General features: G+C 41.7%; 1 protein-coding gene across 1 annotated transcript in view; it reads left to right on the top strand.

The window, feature by feature from the left end:
- Positions 1–18,747, top strand: part of IQGAP2 (IQ motif containing GTPase activating protein 2) — a 122,828-nt gene that overhangs the window by 7,070 nt on the left and 97,011 nt on the right. Inside the window, exon 2 of the mRNA XM_041414630.1 lies at positions 14,380–14,479. Within this exon, the coding sequence (XP_041270564.1) occupies positions 14,380–14,479 (100 nt within the window). The remainder of the gene's footprint in view (positions 1–14,379; positions 14,480–18,747) is intronic.

Raw genomic sequence — 18,747 nt, 5'->3', positions numbered from 1 at the left:
CCCTGTCAGCCTGGCTGGGGCTGCTCTCAGCTCTCTGTTGCCCAGGGAGTTCTGCCGAAATATTTCAAAGGTAATCTTGTCTTTAGTGGTGTAATTTCGCAAATCCATGTCAGTAATGTAGCATGGCAGTGTTTGCCAGGCAATGCTACAGTGCTAAGAAATTTTGAAGAAACTGAGTTCTAGGCTGCCCAACCAAGAAAGAAAAATAAATGCCTTTTTTTTACACCAAGTGAGATTCAAGATGCTTTTTCAACCTCTTTTTTTGTAGCTGATAAAATTACTCTTGACTTGCGGGGCCTCAAAACTATGGCGATGAGATGTAACTTGTGCTGCTTATTTCTGTGATTTTTAGTTTTTTCAAGACCAACTGATTTACCCAAGCTGCAACTGTCTGGATGGTCTCTGTTAAGTGGTAAACAGTTTTAAAATTTCATATATTTTCAATACAGTGTAGCAGAATGAATATCTGAGTATTGAGCATGAGTAGGTTTGGTGTAACTAAAAAGGAACATGAAGGAGGGTAGAGTAGGGATTATGCTTAGAGAAATCTGGGGCAAAGCTTTAACCAAGGAAAAATGTCAGCTGTTTGAAAATGAGGCACACAGTAAACATGATTTCACTACATCTGAGCTAAGAAGTAGTTTTGAATACTGCTTTTCAGACCACAGCAGAGCACAGATTTCTTCACTGTGATTTAGTGGACTCTGGGAGAAGAACCAGCCTGGCTTGGCATTTGAAGCTGCATGGCAGCTGATTATTGAAGGTGGATAGACAACTGATCTTCAAGGACTGGATGTGACAGCCTGCTAATGTATATCACCTCTGACTATGATATGATGTTTAACAAATGGGTTAGAACAATCCAGAAAATACACAACTTTTTATCACTTGTAAAACCAGCCCCTTGTGCTCCAACTTATATCTACACACAGAAAAAGAGAAGTAAGACCACGTGGTTTTGCTGAAGATTACACAGATATGAGCTGTCCTAAAACAAAATGAATCAACTTTCTTAGTATTGTGGTTAGTAACAGGCAAAACAAGGGCTGGTGTTTCCTATAACACTGAACCATGGCAATAACACAGTATTTCCTCTTTTTTGGGGGGGAAGGGGGGTGAGGGAAGAGGTGTAGGGGGTAGGTTTGTTTTGTTATGTTGTTGCCACACTTAAACAAAATAAAGGTGCTTCGTAAATGTTTGTAGAAATTTCTGATAAAAACAGAGGTGGATTTCTGTAATGTTCATCTGTATTTTCTCCTGAAATTATCAGGAAGCTGCTGACTGGTAGGCCGCTTCTGTCCAGGCTACAAATGCTGCCCATTGACAGGCCTGGACTCCCAAAAAGGAAATGAGCAGTTAAGAATTTTCAGTTCCTATACCAGTAGTAGAAGTTGTCTCCAGTAGCTTCTCAGGCACATTTCAGATGCAAATTTACACCATGATCAAGTTTTTTAATATAATTTCCTCAAGTTATAAAGCATAGACTTTTGTATTGAAAGTTGACCATTTGTATGAAAACTGTTACAAATTAGGTAGAAGGTATTTCACGTGTGCTCACACTTCACAGCCTTTAGTGTGGAAGCCGGGAAGAGGAGGAATACTTGTGATGGACAAGGTAATACCTACAAGGTAATACCTACAGACCACTTGTTGTGACAGTGGGTCTGTACAGAAATAGTTACCATATAGAATAGGAATGGTAGAAACTCACCTGGGTAAGGTACTGCTGATGAAGTATATTTTTACACTGCTCCACTCCCTCTAGCAGCAGTAAATGCCTCCTTTTGAGGAAGCTGTCCATAGAGTGAGCTGGAAACCAGCACAAGACTTGGAAGAAGAACTGTTTACAAGCTGAGCAAAAGTCTTGATTTTTGTGAAGAAGTGCTTCAAGAAAGGAAACAAACTGCATCTCTACAAAATATAATAAAATTCTGTGCCTAGCCCTTATGCATGGCACAAGGACCCAAATTTCTTTTTTGGATAAAGACCTCAAAAATTGCAAACACATAACTTAGTTTGGTCTTAAGTTTATGTATGTTGCTTATACTGCTGTTGCCATAACAGTGAATGAATGCTAGCTATGCTTCCTTTATTTTGGTGGTCTTAATTTTGGTGCTGTTTCAAGCAAAACACTTGGTTTTGGGGTGTTTACATAATGCTTCTGATATGCTACTGATACTTTTTATGCAATTGATATTTAGCATTGTCACTGTGATGCTCTCATTAGAGGAAATGTGCTCAAGGTAACGAGGAGGCTGTCTTTAGGTCAGTACTTACTCAGTTAACCCAAAAATTACTTTGGGTTATAAAGCAGAAATAAGAAAATAACGTGAAAAATTAAGATATTCAAGATGCTGTGGACAAAGTTTCTCTCAGGTTAGAGGAAATTTAGTAGAACAGATACTAATATGTAAAGACTTGTGAGTGTATGGTTTCTCTCAGGTTAGAGGAAATCTAGTAGAACAAATACTAATAATTAAAAACTTGTGAGTATATGGTTTATGTAAAAATTTATCTTTTGGGTGCAGCTGTCAAAGACTTGTCCTGGAAATGAAAGTACTTGGTTTATTGATAAGTTAGGAGCAACATCTAGCTCACTCTGTATCTGATTTTGCAGTGATGTATGCAATGGTAGATGTGTCATTGTCATTCAGAACAGCTTCAAGTTTCAGTAAATATGTACTGGATGTACTGACTTAAAAGGTCAAGATTTGTCTGTTCTTTTCAAACCTTGCTCAAAGGTCTGTTATTCAATGCTCCAACACTTTGTAATTTTGCTCTCACTTGTGGTTGCAACTCCTGATGATGAAGGAAAAAATAATTCATATTACTGGGTATGTGTGTGAATGAGAAATAAGGGTCAGAGTTGTCCAGAAGCCCTGTGGGCAAGTGCCCTACAAGCAGTGCCTGCCTGCTTGTGCACTGTGCTCCTGAAGTGACCTACCAGGGAGTACTGGGAGGAGGTTACCCTGGAGCCAGCAGTATCAGCTCCAATACTTTTGCAAACACTTGCTTATTGCGTAGTGAAAGCAGCCTGGAAGCCTCAAGTGATAACTGAGGTCATTGCTGGCCTGGCACTGCCCCTGAACTGAGCACCTGCACGGGCACACTGCATTTGCCCTCCTCCTGCAAGAATTTATCTCACCGTGAAGCAGGAGCAAAGGTACATCCTCTGTGCCTTTCTGCCTCTGTGTGGACCAGCACAGCCAACAAAGCCAAGAGGTTTTGGAGTAAGATTCTAACTTGTGAGCCTGATGTTGTGCCTCCACCCTTTATTTTGTGGCTCCTGCTTGTGCTGGACCATATCAGCTGCAGAAACAGCTACTGAATGCACAGGAGTTTTGGAACTTGTTCAACAAGCAGCTCAGCTACCTTCTCAGGGGAGCCGGGAGTGCTGGAGAGAAGAGGGCAATTGCCATGGCTCTGTTCTTCTCTGCCTCTGAGTGCCCAAGGGTCCTGCTCATCACCTGAACTTACCATATCTACATATGAGTATTATGCAACATACAGCATTTCTTTATGTTCTTGTGAATTTGAAGCCATTTTTGTATGTAAACCATTCGATCTCATTGTCTGTCTCTGCAGCTGCAAACTGAATTTTCAGGTCTATTATCCCGAGTGCGTAAGTTTTTTTCTCCCCACTAAGATTAAACAAAAAAAAAATTTAAAAATCCGTTGTGCTTTTAAGCTGAAGAATTTTGAATTACAAGCTTTAAAGATACTGTGACCATAACAATTATTTAGGAATTAAAACCCAGGCAGGCAGAGGCAGATGTGCTCTTGCAGTTTAACCTCATGGTATATTCACGTGCTTATATTTGTATCTTGAAGGAAAAATGCGCTGCAACGTTTCAGGTGTTTTCTGGAGCTCCTTTCAGAATGTGGAAAAAGTGAACAGATGGTTTATTCAGACCTTGGTAGAAGGACCCTGCAAAAAACTGGCTGTGAAAGAACCAGAAGATGATGAATTGGCAAAAGAAGAATAAAGACCAGATGTCAAGGCTGAGGGTTTCTACACTGCAGTCTTTTTCATGGTGATTTCTAATTTACTCAGTGATTAAGTGGTGGTCCTGCTCTATGGGTTTTCCTAGACAGGTGTTTCGGTCCTCTGGAGTCTCATGGCTCAGATCAAGACTTCTAAAGCTCTACAGTATGAGTTACTTAGTGACTCAGACACAGCTTTCTCTGCAGATTCCCTTTTATTCCAGAATTCCTGCCTGTCATCCTTATTTTCTGTTCTTTAAGCTACACATGACCACATTTCTTTCAGTTGGTTACCGTTCTGAAAGTTTGGTGATAGGAAGCTTTTTGGTTTCAGCTGTCAAATGATCTGAATATTGAATCCATTGGGTAACTCTTTCCTCCCGGACTTCTTTCAGGAGGTCTGAGTTTTTCACCCCTTCCCCTCTCTTTCACTTCCCCTGTTCCTGTTCTTGTCTTCCTCTTTTCTTGCGTTCAATTGTAGCATTCAAATGTAGCCTTCCCTAGGCAGCCCCTGGGTAGAAGAGGTTTGCTACAAGTGTAACTGTTCTGGCCTCAAGTTGTGATGCAGATAGGTGTTTTTTGCATTTTCAAGACTGAAACAGAAATGGAACAAGGTCTTGACTTAGCCAGAAAACCTGTGCAGCATTTGCTGTCTTTTGAATTTCTACCAAGTAGTAACAACAGATGCAGAAAACATTTGTGTTGTGCTCTTCATTTCAAGTAGTTTGCCTTTGGTGAAGCATCAGTAGCTCTTGTCAAACATGCCTGCCTTCCTCGGGGTCCTTCTTTGCCACAGTAAGCCTTGTGCTTTATTCTGGCCCTGTGTGTTGGCTGAGGTGTCTTAAACAACACAGTTAGGGTGATCTTACTGTTGCTAGGTCGGAGGTTTTGCTGTGCAAATAGCTGAGAGGAGTGCCGCAGAGGTGTGGGTAGCCATGTGTGGGAGAACACGATGGGCAGGCAAGCCTGAATTTGGATTTCCCACCGCCACTGTAGTGAGTTCTGTCTGTGCCCTACCCTTCCTACTGATGGTCTCCAGCCCCACTTTCCTGTTCTTCCACTCGCTTCTGCAGTGGCTTTCTGCCCTGCCACCAGTGCTGATGGGTGTGGTTGTGGCCTCAGGCAGTGGCGTGATGTGATTACACACAATGAAAGTTGCCTTTGGGGTTCTGCAGAAGGCTGCATGCCCAGTCACCTTTCCTGTTAACTTGTTGAGACTCTTGAGTCCAACTGCTTGCATAGGGATGAATGCCTTTTGGATTAGTTGCTTTTGATTTTTGGAATCATCATCATCACAGTGTTTTAGTGACCACAAGTTACTTGTCCGTTTATGTAGGTGTGTGTGCACATCTGACTTATTGATATATGTGCAGTTCTCTTCAGAGAAAAATTAAACTGCCTAATACTAGAAATAAATTTGATGGCATTTTTAGGCAAAAGACTTGCATTTGTCTTCTGACTAAGTCTAATTACAGAGTTCATACCGAGGCACATTATAGACACTAGCATTTTTCTGTCTTTCATAGTTGCATAGTGCATTTTACTAGCCTGGCAAGATTGAACTGTCTTTCTCATTACTTTGTTTACAGTCTGCTTGTGCTAAGTTGAATTGAGGTCACAGTAGGTAAAATGTAAAGAAATGGAATCCATATGGTGAAATTTTGGCTCTTTTATTTAGGATTTTTATGTATATTACTAATAAAAAGCAAGCAGGTTAAAGTAATTCCAGTGAAATGAGCAAAGCAAAAGGTAAATATGTCAAAATACATAGAATTCAAATTGCAAATTCTTTATTTAAGAAAACAGCAAATGGATAAATGTGGTAAAGGAACTCTTGATTCTTTATTTTCTTATGAACTAATCTCTGGAGAAGGAAAGTTTCTGAAAGCTGCCTTGAAGTTTGGCTGTGCTAATGTGTTTGGACTAAGGATGTGGAGATAGTATAGCCTGTGAGTGAAAGAAATAGATTGTAATTGGTGTTCACTGCCTCCTCAGGGTCCATCAGTGTGAGTGCTTCCTTAGACTTGAGACTTTTTTTGGGAACTTGGACTGAGGGTTTATTAGTAAATAGTAAGTATGAGTAAAGTGTTTAAAAAAAAAAATTAATGAAGAGAGATAAGGTCAATTGTCTAAGTTGACCTAAAAGTTTAAGGTCAGAAAGGAGCTAAAGTTTTAATGGTGTTTTGTGAGCACCTCAGTCTTGGGAAAGCCTGTTGTGCCTTGAACTGACCAGCTAGCAAAGTATGCAAAGATACAGTTACTATTAAGCAATTACACCAAGTATGCTGTAGACAGTGAGACCAGCAGTTAAATTTTGGTGGAAGTGGTTGAGCAACAAGCTGATACATTTCATTCCATGTTTGTAATCATAGATGGCAACACTCGCAGCTAAATTAAAATGGTTGGGTTTTCTTCTGCTTCCTTCAGTTCCATTACTTTATCTCCTTGTTCTTCCAAACATACTGAACAATTATAATGAAGTTAAGATAAAATGAAACTTTTTTTTCCTGCACAGGGTTAAATTACCACACTAGAAAAGAGATGTCTATGCTCTCGTATCATACATTAAGGTAATGTCAGAACTACTCAGTGTCTTTTAATATTTACCTCTACTGAAATCTCATGTGATGATATAGTAGAAAGCTGGAAGTTTAAAAGCAGGATGTGTATACCTGTAAGCAGAAAATTGAATGTTAAACTTTCTGGCAGCACATGTAGTCATTTGCTCAGTGCCAAAGCCAACTGGTGTCTGTGGTTGAATGAGACTTTTTTGTAAACTTTGTGGGGATTGAAGTATCTTGAGACATGTTTGAGGAGCCCTACAGACTTTTGCTAGTGTCTGGCTGAAATGAAGTGGTTTTGACACTTGAGTTCAGGAGCATGGAATGTGGTTGCTGTTGCATCACTGTCCCCTGGTATGATAGTCCCAAGGTCCATGTATTGCAATAGCACTCAGTATCTGTAAATGGATGTGGCTGACCTTGTGGTAGCAGATATGACTGAAATAACACCTGTATCAAGGAAATGGGAGGAAGAGCAGGAGTCGGGAAAGTAAATGCAGGCTCTCTGGGAAAGCTTGGGTGAAGGACTGGTTTAGCAAACGTTTTTAATTTTATATCAGGATGCCTTTTACTGGATATCTGTGTTCAACACTCCCATGCTAATGGTATGTGTTTGCTTTCCCTGTTTGTGCAGTGTCTGGCAGCTAGATGTATTCCAGAACAGTGGCCCTGGAGATCCCGTGTGACACACAATTTGTGAGAGTGGATAATATCTATCTGCTGGCCAGAAGATGCATTTATATTTTGGTTTGAAAATACAAGCCTGCATGCTTTGACAATGAAATAACTAGATTAGGAGAGATACAGCCATTTTTAAGGGAGAGAGTAGTTCAATGTTGGAAACATTTGAATAGTTACATATTGAAGACCCCTACTCTTTAATTAAGTGTATTAGTCTACTCTCTCATGTGAATCTGCCCTCCAAGTTCACAGCTGTCATGGGTTTTTTAGTGCTTGCAGCGTCTGCCTTTGTCTAGAGACCTTCCTTTGAGCGACTTTCAGGGAATGAACTGAATGCCCCTAACTGGAGACACAGAAAAATGTTCAGGCCATCTGCTCTCATTGCTGTGAGACACATGCTAGTTGCTTGCAATTGTACTTTTTGACAGAAGAAATCTATAGAAAGCTTTAAAGAGCCTTAAATTTTTCATCCAAAGATAAGCAACTTCCAGCATAACAATAGACCTGTAGGTAAAAAATACCTTAATAACAGAACACTTGTAATAGGTGTTTGGTGCTGTAAAGCCAATTTTTTCTTAGTAGCCTGCTGAATTATCTCTGTTCACATTGTTATAGCTGACACGCTTTCTTCTGCATATTTAATAAATCGTTATATTGGATACCTGCAAGTTGATATGGTAGTGGAGGCTCAGGGGGAACTCCATCTGCTTGTAGCTTTGAGAATTGTTTTTCTGATATCTGTACATGAATTTTTCCCTGTATTTTGTGGCTTCCTAGCAGTGCTCTGTCCTGTTGCACTGAGGACAGCTCAGGGAGCAGTGAGCCTGCCTCAGAGCATTGCCAGTTCAACCTGCTTCATGTACAGGGCTTGGCTGGTGCAGCACATGAATTGCCAAACTAGGAGCAACCATGGAGTTGAACTGCCCAAGGCAGGTACTCATGGGGTGCTAGGTACCTGAGAGTATGAATTTTACTAGGAATAAAAAGAAGGCACAAAAGATGAATTTATTGGCCTCTTTCAAACTAGTTATATATTCTCTCATTACATAAGGTCTTAAGTCACTGTGACCATCTAAAATGCAACTAGCTTTTTCTTGAAGCTACAGCACTGAATTGTGATGACTAGTGCCTAAGGTCCTCACCCTGCAGGGAGATATAAATGGGGTGCTGCCTAGAGCCTGTTGTACTGGGCTCAGCTATCACTGGGACTGGCTATGACCAACAAACTGTCAGTCAGAAGTTTTTGTGCGAAAAGGCTCCCTGGCTTTTGTTTTTCTTATAGATTGGCTCTGTTAAGTACTTTTGACTGAACTAATACTGGATAAGGGGTATGAGCTTGGGAGGAAGACGAAAGGGGGCCATATACAGTATTTGCAGAACTTCTTGCGAGTGGGCTGAAGCACCGCCTTGCCTTGCTTACTGTGTGGCTCAGACAGCAGACAGCTGAGACTGCAAATGTGCTTTAGCTAATGTTTAATTCAAACACTCTCGTGAAAAACTGTTATCCCGGCATTTTATAGTATGTACTCCTGTGTCTCTTTCTTTCCCCCCCTCACGCAGCCCTGACTTTACAAATTCTGTTCTATCACCATAAGAGGATTTTGTTCTCTCCATAGTCTGTTATGTCTTGTTCATTGAGCTTCCCTGTTGGGGTGCCAAAAGAGCCCTCCTCCTTATTGCTCACGTCTTGCTTTCCATGGGAAAAAGTCTCTGGTGGCAGGAAATTGAGGGGGATTGGCCCTGGGAAATAAAAGCCTCTGTTCCTTTCTTTGCCTTCAGTGTAAGAAGTCCTTTGATATGTCTGTTCAAAATGCCTTATTAAAGGGTCTGCCTGCTAGGAGCAGCCACGTGCTGTTCTTGAACTGTTGCAGATAGTCATATGTGTGAGAGAAAATTAATGACCAGGAAGCCTTAAGTGCTGTTGTAGGTTTTGCAGGTTTTTTTTTTTTTTTCCAGCTTCAGTTTTTCCAAGACAACAGAAACTGGTAAATTATTATACCTGAATTGCTTAAGGATTATGCCTCATAAAGTGTTCCATAAATTTGTATTTAGAAATTGTAACAAATATTACTTTTCCTTGCATGCTCTTTTGTAACATTTTAAGTTTAGCACCCTTTAAAAGTACAATCCATTAACTAATTTGCAAACTGTTACAAGCTAGATCTGTGAAACATCTCTTAGTTAATGTGAATTCAAACCTAAACTACTATGATCAGCAAGACAAGGGTGGTGATTATAGCTGCTCCACTCCAGCCACATAACAGCCCATCTGGAGTGCTGTATCCAGCTCTGGGGCCCCAGGCATAAGAAGGATGCTCATCTGTAAAACGGGTCCAGAAGAGGAGGCCACAAAAAATATCAGAAGGCTGAAACATCTGTTCTGTGAGGAAAGACTGAGAAAATCTGGGCTGTTCTGCCTGGAGGAGAAAAGGTTCTGGGAGATCTTTTTGTGGTCTACAAGAAAGATGGAAAGGCACTTTTATAAGGGTATGTGGTGATAGGGAAAGTGGGAATGGCTTCAGACTGAAAGCATAGATTTAGATTAGACATTAGGAAGAAATTCTCTAAAGGTGGTGAGGCACTGAAACAGTGACTGGATTTCCAGTAAACTCAGTATCAATGTAAATTATTTCTGTGATCTTGGGACCTCCAAAATCCTTGTCATGGATGTAATATGAGGATGAGCTCTGAACTGGATGATGTTTAGAGAGACAGTACTTGTTTTTAAAATTCTTGTGTAAAGTGACCACATCTCTGTGAACCTGAAGTTATGATTCTCTTTCTGGATCCTGTTAGTAAGGTCATGGCTCCAGTGGCCCTTGTGCACCTGGGCTGATTGCTAGTTTCAGTAATAATATTGCATCTTCAGACATTGTAGCTCTATTCCTGAAACTTTTAAATGTTTTCATGTTGTCTACTAATGCTGAGTCTGACTTAGTAAATCCTGCAGACACCGTGTTGACTGTAGGTTATGGAGTGCCGTGGGTTGGGTTCCCAGCTCTGTGGTCAGTAACTGGCATAGCTCCAAGAATTTGCCAACAACTGGAGTGGCTATCTTGGATCAGGGCACATCAGAAAGTTTTTGCAATTGACAACCAGTCCTCAAACATCAATTAGTCCTAGATACTGCCTACACAGGGCAATTTGAGGATGAGGAGGGTTCATGTAAGTACAATGTGTCAGTTGATGGAAGCTGACCAAGTCTTCAATTTAGGAAAACTCCTAGGTGAGCACTTACCTTTGTGCTAAATATGTAGAATATACATACATAGGAAGCTGCCAGTAGAATGTTATTTTACTTCTGTTGGATCAATTGTGAGAAGAATTGGAAAGTTGGTGTGCTGTACTGAGTACCAGAATAAATCTCCCATGTGTGGCAGTTTAAGCTTTCGTACTGCTCACTGTTCCATGTGTTTCATACACACTCTTCCTTTAGTGTTTGTTTCATGAAGAAGTGTCTGTGGGTGGACTTGGTTTCTTAGCTTATGTTTTATGTCTACTGACTCTTGGCTAACAGGGTGTCAACACCTAAAATTAATTGAAATAGCTTTAAGGCTAGCATTTTTATTAGTTCTTGTTGGTTGTCCAGGTGCACTCCTAACATTCCTTCTTCAAGGGGGTATTTTAGATTTTTCCTTTCAATTTGAAGTTAAGCCCCATAATTAATGAATTTAATCATAGGATGTTGTTTAGATTCCTTTTTTCTCTCTGTATAGCTTTCATGTGTGCCTTGTTCTATGGCATTTGGATCTTCTCACCTGGAAGATTTTGTGTCAGGATCCTGCTTGGTAGAGATCCTCAGGTGGAGCCCAGCCCTGATTACTCTGCCACAAAACACCCTTTATTGCAGCTCTCTCTTCCTTTGTGAGCTGAGCACTATCAAAATGTTACTGATATAGCAGAAATATCTTTATTCTTTCATCAATCTTCCTAGTATTCTGACTAATACTTGCTCATTTAAGCAGAAAGACTGAGCTTTCTGTCTCCAAACCAAACTTGTTTGTGTGTTGAACTTGGTGTGGCTGGCTTGATGGATGCTCTCAGGATGTTTGAAGAAAGATGTACACAGGGCTCTAGTCAAAGGCTGAAGCCCTTGCCAAAATATATTATTATAGGCTAGACTTTAAGAACCCAAGCCTTCAAAGTAATTGCCTCTGCAGCTCAGTCCTGAGGCCACCTGCAGGTTGTCATTTCTGTTTCTAAAGTTGTGTCTGCAACCACTCTTGATGTGATAGCACAGTTGCTTTGAAGCCAGTCTATGCTGGAGGGTAAATGTGTAATCAGGCTTATTGGAAGCTGGTGTTGTAAGAGACTCCTCCCAGGATTCGCACTGTAGGTGTTGGCATTCCCTGTGCTCTGTATTTTCAGTGCTCAGATATCCAGCCCAGAAGCTTTAGCTGCTTTGGCCCTGACAGAAAAGTCTGATTTCCAGCTGCTGATACCCCCTCCAGAAAGGAGCTGGGTTTTCCACTTCCTGGAGTGTACAAGTTACTTGTTTTTGAATCTTGCTCTTATCTCTCATTGTTGCAGTATTTCCTAAGCAGAAAAACTCTTACAATTCCACCATATCTTTTGGTGCCTTCATCCACTCTCTGAATCAATCTTTGCAAATAATTTTAATGAGGGATTTGAGTCTGGCCAGGGCTGCTTGATCTAGGATACCTTTGTTGGGGATGGGAGGCACCCATGGATGTGCAGATCCAGGACTAAATGGCAAAGCATTAGTGTTATTCAGGTTAATTCCTAGATGGATACCATCCATTCCATTATATCCATTATCAAATAGGTCATGTGGTTTTCCTTCACCTATATTCGGACCAGCTGCCTTTTTTCTGATTTGCTTATGGCTATGTTGAGTTGTCTTTGGAGGGGAGGACTGGACAACTGTTTAACAAGTTACGAGGAAAGGACATGGGAATTGTCATGAGGGATGAAGGCTTGGCCTGATATTGACTGTCCCACCCTAGCTGACAGGGCCATAGCAAGTGGGATAATCAGCTGGGCTCTTCTGACATCACTTGTCTCTGCTTGTGAACACTCACAGCTGAGAGTGCTTTTGAAAAGGGGCCCTTGATCTCCATGTTGCAAGCAATAAAAAGATATTATATTTCAGTATGGTGGCTTGTCAGTATTTTCCCCTCGCTTTGGGAAGTCAGGAGCTCTCTGCAGCAGAGGAGCTGTCATGGAGTCAGAGCAGCCTGTCTGGCTGTGCTCTGATGGTGGTGAGGGCAAAAGCAGTATTCGAACAGCCTCTGTGGCCGGTTTGCCAGGCACAGTGCTTTACCATCTGCATCCGATGTTTGCCTCCAAACGAATGTTTCAGTTCATGCAAGTGATACACTGATTACAGTATCTGAGAGCTCATTTTAGAGTCATGCTTATTGGAGCTACCAGACTTAAAAGAAACTCTGAGCAAGACATGTATTTGTTTGATTGGTGTATGAAACATCTGGGTAATTAGGAAGAGCAATCTTAAAAGTAAAGGAAGATGAGAGATATCGACTCTGATGTAGTCATTAAAATTTAAACTACAAAGCTTGAAGCAGCTATACAAGACCTTAACAAATGTATGGTAGCATCAGTCCAAAATGTGGGTGCGTAGTGTAATTTCTTTTGTGTGTTCTGTAAATGCATGTGAGATCATTTCTCTGGCTTTTTTTTTTCTTTTTCTTTTTTTTTTTTTTTGGTGAGGTACAGGTTTCAAGGTACGCAAGTACTTACAAAACCCGGAGTCCTGCTGTTTTTAAGTGCCTTTTACTTGAGTTGCCTGTGTCGATTATCTGAAAGTGTTTGTTCCCTACTTGAATCAATTGTCAGGGAAAAGCTGAGAACAGCTGAGAACTTGCTCGTGGCACGCACGAATCTGTGTGAGAATGGAACTAACAAAGCACATCACAGTGCATTTCAGGAGGAGCAGGGGCTGTGGTTTTTTACTGAGGATGTGTCATGATCTCAGCTAACCAGCTCGTGGGATGCCACACAAAGGAGCTAGTCCAGCCCTGCATTTCCGTCCCCTCCCTTGTGCCTGCACCACGGTGCCTGCAAGTATGCAGGGGCTCAGATCAGGGAGCCAATCCTCCCTAAAAGAGTTCTCTTTAGCAAGAGCTGCCCCTCGTTCTGGTTCACTGATGCACCCCCTGGGTTGCCAGCTGTGGTGTGAGAGGTGATGTGAGCGTGTGACTGAAAACATGAAAGAATGTAGGACCACGTTTTTCACAGAATGATCAAGGTTAGAAGATATCTTCAAGATGATCTAGTCCAACACTCAGCACAAATAGGGTGTCATTTTGGTAACTGATGCATCTTGAAGGCTGTTTACAAAAGTCTTGCTGCTGTGGCTGAAATTCATCTAGAAGTCAGCACAACAGTATGCTCCTTCAGACTCACTGCTAGAAACATTTGGAAGAATTGGGAGAGCTGCTCACAGAGGCCCCTTCTGTGCTCTGCATGTAGAGAAAGACCAGTCACTGGGTAGTAGATGTAAATAATTGGGGTTATTTGCAGCTGGAGATGTGCACAGACGTCCTTATAGGCTAGGAGAGTGTTTTTATGGGAGGTGATGAGGTTGCAGCAGTAAGTAGGAGAAACCACAGATGGTTCATTTGATTACAACCATCATCACCTCCATCAGTGGAAGGCAGCTCAGCATGTTGCAGTCTCACAGGTTCCTGAAGCAGCAGCCACGTTGTCCTTGAGATGCCTTTACAGTGTGTTTTCTTTGTTTCCATTGAGGATCTACTTAGCATGGGGCTGCTCCACCTGCTTCTTGCCTTGAGCTTCCTCATGAGAGTCCTCAAACTCTTCCGAGTATGTGTAAGCTGAAACTGTGCTGGCTTCCAGCCTCAGCCCCCGTGTTTGAGTGCTCCATCAGCCCCACCGCAAGTGCTCCATCCTGCCCCCAAACCAGGCAATGGTCTCAGAGCAATACATGCTTAGTCTTGAAGAAGTGAAACTTGAGGAATTCTCTGTAGAAAGAACAGAATACTCTTGGTGACCTAAACATCTTTGTGCACCATACTACAAAAGGCCTCTCTTAAAGAGAAGTGATAACTATTTTTATTTCCCTTCTTCAGCAATTCACCCAGATTCTAAGTAAAATTGCTCTAAAATCACCCGGACTCATGTATAACTTGATATGGGTTTCTGTTTGCAGCTATTGTGGATGATGAAAGGCTTTCTGCAGAGGAAATGGATGAGAGGAGGCGGCAGAATATTGCTTATGAGTATCTGTGCCACTTAGAAGAAGCAAAAAGGTGAGTAAATGAAAGCACACTTATTTATGGCCTTTAAATGTGGACATTAAGGACTGTTGTGTTCTTGAGCATCACAACTTTTGATTCAACATCTTGAATTATTTGAATTAACTCCATGTCAGACTGTCATAACACTCAGTATGAGAAACTAATGCCCAGTATGAAAAGTCTGATTCAAAGAAACACTTAGAAATAATCAAGACAACAACCTGAAACTGGCTGTGGTGTCCAATTTCACTGAAAATTAGGGCTGGATACCAAAACAAAAGGCTGTAGTTTTGTGAGAAGCTGAGTCAGGCTTATGTGACTAACTGGGGAAAGCATTTTGCTCCTGGCTCTGTGGCTGTGCTGTCTTCTTGGTGCTACTTCTTGTGGAGTGGCTCAGGTTGCTAAGATGGCAGAAAATCTCCTGGGCTCTTACAGGTTTAATGATTGATATCACCTCTGTGTTGCAGTGGTAAGTGCAGGCAGGGCAATAAGAGAAGATGGACTCTGCTCTTGCTTCAGTTCCTGCTGGTCAGCAGTACTCATCTCTAGAAGCAACAGCAACAGTAGTGAAACACTGATTTGAAAGTGCACAGAATTCTGATCACCTTTGTGCAAATGTACTGTGCTATGTTCACTTCATTCTGAAAACAAATATTCAACAACATTTTCATAATTAGAGAGCAGGGAAACAGGGTACAATATCCTTGTGCTTTTGAAGTAGCTTCAAGTGCTGCAATTATTCCATATGTAAAAGTCTATTTTTTATTCTGTCTGATGAGACTCTTTCAAAGATGCCTCTTATATTCATGTTATTGTTATTGGCACCGCTGGTAGTGTCTTGCTTTTACTCTGTGTTTGTTGATGATGGTGTTTTTGCTTATAAACTGTATTTGGATGACTTTCCTATGAATTTCTGTTGAGAAAAGAAAACTTGAACTGTGATTAGTAGTGCAAGCTGTGAAACCTTAGTGTGAAGATAAAGTTTAGCATCTTTGTAATGGTTTAAACAAGTGTATTTTGGTCAGTAATCTACTATTAAATTGTGCTCTGGGCCTTGAATCCACAGTATTTCCCTCTCAATAGCTGCCATTGGTTTTGTCCTAGGGGTATTGTTATAAAAATTAGCCATTCTTACTTCCTCTTCACTACATTGTTCCATTTGGTGTAGCAAACATTGCCTCCTTTGCGCTTTCTTCCTCTTTCTCCTGCTGTGGTTCCCTGTTCAGATATTTAAGATGGCAAGTGTTGTCCTGCTGCCAGGGAGGACTGACCTGCTCCACGTGCTCCTGGTGCCCTCATTGTGCAGTTGCAAGAGGTTGCCCTCAGTCAGATGAGTCAGCTTGCTGTGCTGGCTATGTGAAGGGAATTTTTAGCTCTTTTGCAGAGTTAGTTTTCTGTGGTTTAGTGAGCTGACTGGTCTGATCGAGGGGTGAGAGGAGAATCTGACTAGGCAAGAAGAAAAGGATGGGATGCAGCCGCACACTGGAGAGAGGGAAGGGAGCAGGTTTCACTTGTGGAGGTGTTAGATCAGGTCCACCATATCAGCTAACCTCAGCGAGTCGAGGTTTGATTTCACTTGGGGTTTCTCCTTGGTATGTTGCAACTCACCTATCTGCTGCCTTATGGCATCTAGTCTCCAAATTCAACTTTTTCTCTTCTGCTGCTATTATTACTGCCTTTTCTTCATGGCTTTCTTCAACCTTCCTCTTTCCCAGGCTACTTGTCATTTTGAAATTGAGTCCTCTAGCTCATTTGAAGCAGCTCCCTTGGTATTTCACAAGAAGATGTGAAATTATGTTTACAACTAATGACTTAAAATAGCATCTGCTATGAGTAACCTCCTTCCCCTCCTTGTATTTATTTTCACAGAGATTCTTGCCACTAGCAGTTCTCTAGAAGCAGCATTCTTTTAGCTCTGCAGTCCATGATGGGACTTCATATCCAGGATAGTTATTTCCAGTTGTTAGGTACCTGGAAGCTTTTCTGGATCTCTGTTTGGAAAATCAGAATCTACTAGTACTGTTCAATGGTGATTACTTCATAAGGTGAGGGTGAGTTCTGCAGTGTAAGGAGCATTGTACCTCCCTTACTGAGGCATTGGGCTGTCATGGATGGAACTGATGTGACAGCATGATGCTGCTGGATGTCCTCCTCTGCCTCAGTGCACTGGTCCCATGCTCATTAGGAAGGAAGGGGTGACCATGCAGGGTGTGGTAGAGGCTCTGGGAGTGCTTTTGGGTAGGCAGAGCTGCTGTGAGAAAAAAGAGCGTGTGAGGGGAATCTTTTCCCCTCACAGAGAACCATTGAGGCAGTTTTGTTGTACCATGAGACTTTGCCCCAAGACACTCTAGCTACTGTGAAAACAACCCAGCAACAAACAGGAAAGCTTGCAGAAACAAGTAGAAATGCTTGTGTCTCATGGCTGTGTAGCCCCTAGCCCTGCTTTCCCAGGAGGTGGCTAATGTTGTCCAGGAAAGCTGAGCTAGTGCCAGGCCCAGGCTCGGATGTCAAAGGTGCATGACCACGCTTTTCCCAGCACCAGTCTGGAGAAATGGGAAACATGAGAAAGTTCTGTATTGCTTCTCACTGCGTGGTTATTCACTCTGTGTGCTTGATTAGGGGTAGAACTTGTTGCTATGCAGTCCTTGTCTGTGCCTGCATGATTATAGCATTTTCGCTGTCACTACAGAGCCTGAACAAAACTGGGGACTCTGGAAAGTGAGATAGAGAGCAACAGGGTCACAATTTAAATGAGACCAGCTGGGGAGGCTTGAGCATAGGCTTCTTCCACAGCTTGTCCTGCCCTTCAGCTGCACTGGGAGAGTGCTTTCACAGGAAACATTCCCAAGTGATGGGCATCTGCAGCTTTGGCTGCTGCTGGGTGGAGGGGTCCCGGTTGGGTGCTCCCCAGCTCTGCAGCAGCACCCGTGGGATGTGCAGGCCCTCTTCCCCTGCTGCGTACTTGTGGCAGAGGGCGAGTCAGAGGATGGTGCCTTCAGCCCCAGGTGCAGCAGCTGGTTGTGAAACTACCCAGAGCTCTGCCTGCTGTCTGCTTGCTCACAGCAGTACCCTCCTGGGTGAATCTGGGGAGTGGGAACTGCCTTTATGACATATTTCATCTTTGTCATGAGTGCTTGGAGAGGACTTTTTAATATTCAGAACACTGTGGATATCAATGGCAATAAATAGACTGAATAAGACTTGAGTAAGTCAAGGTGAGTTTTCTAGTTGGCAGCTGCTGAAATGACAGCAAATACTATTTTAGGTAGTCAACTGTGTGCAAATACAATGCGCTTTGGTCCATACTGGAGAGTAATAAATATTGAAATAAACAATAAATAGCAAAAGATCAAGCAGAACATGACCGGAGCTATGTCAGGATACATATTTTGCTTCTCACCATGTTTGTAGTGAAAACATTATTTTGTAGCAGCTCTGCATTTTAAAATTCCAGAATTAATTAAACAAGTGAAGAATGTGTGCTTTCAGCTGCTTTTCAGATCACTGTTTGCATATTTAATTATGGCAGCCCAGCTTTAATAAAAACTTGGCTAAAAGTTCAACATGAAAAAAGAATCCTGTCACTAGTAGCTGATGGTTCTGCAAATACCTTCTGAGCTAGGCACAGTATCTGTTACACCTATACAACATAGGAAATTGGTTTTTAAATACAATGAGCAGTCTTGTAATATCTGCAGAAGTCAGTAAAGTCTGATAGGGTGTTATATTTGATATTGAGGAAAGAATCTTTTTTTTGTTCAATTGCTGGACCCCTTTCTTCCTGAGATTGCTTATCTGATAAAATAAGGTTTTGGTTGCTGGTATATATTGTTTGATTTATTACTTTTACCTTTAAGCAAAGTCTCTTGCACACTAAAAAAAAAAAAACAAAAAGGAGCAAAAAATTGATAGCATCCCATTTCCTTTAACTTCTGAGAAGGAAAAAAAAATCGAGAATATACAATTAGGAGTAGGGATTTTTGCACTTCAAGAAATGTAGCCATGGATGCCACTAATAGAAGCCCTCCAGATGTTACCCTGGCATATATCCAGTATAATTTGGAAAATCATGCTAGTAAATAGCAGAGGTCTAAGGTGGCCATAAACAGCTGTGTCACAAGCCCTCAGGTCTTCTTGGATTATGTGAATTTTAACAGGTTCATGCCCACATTTTCCCCATCCCCAATCTGGTGAAAGTAATACTGACCACAGCGTCCTCCTTTCCAAAGGAAATCCCCAGCACACCAAATTCTGGCTTGGATTTGGCTTTTGCTGTTGCT

This window comes from Onychostruthus taczanowskii, unplaced genomic scaffold (assembly GCF_017590055.1).
Source record: "Onychostruthus taczanowskii isolate IOZ18803 unplaced genomic scaffold, ASM1759005v1 scaffold46, whole genome shotgun sequence".
NCBI lineage: Eukaryota > Metazoa > Chordata > Aves > Passeriformes > Passeridae > Onychostruthus > Onychostruthus taczanowskii.
Note: the sequence above shows the minus strand (reverse complement) of the source record. Positions and strands in the feature narration are given on the sequence as shown.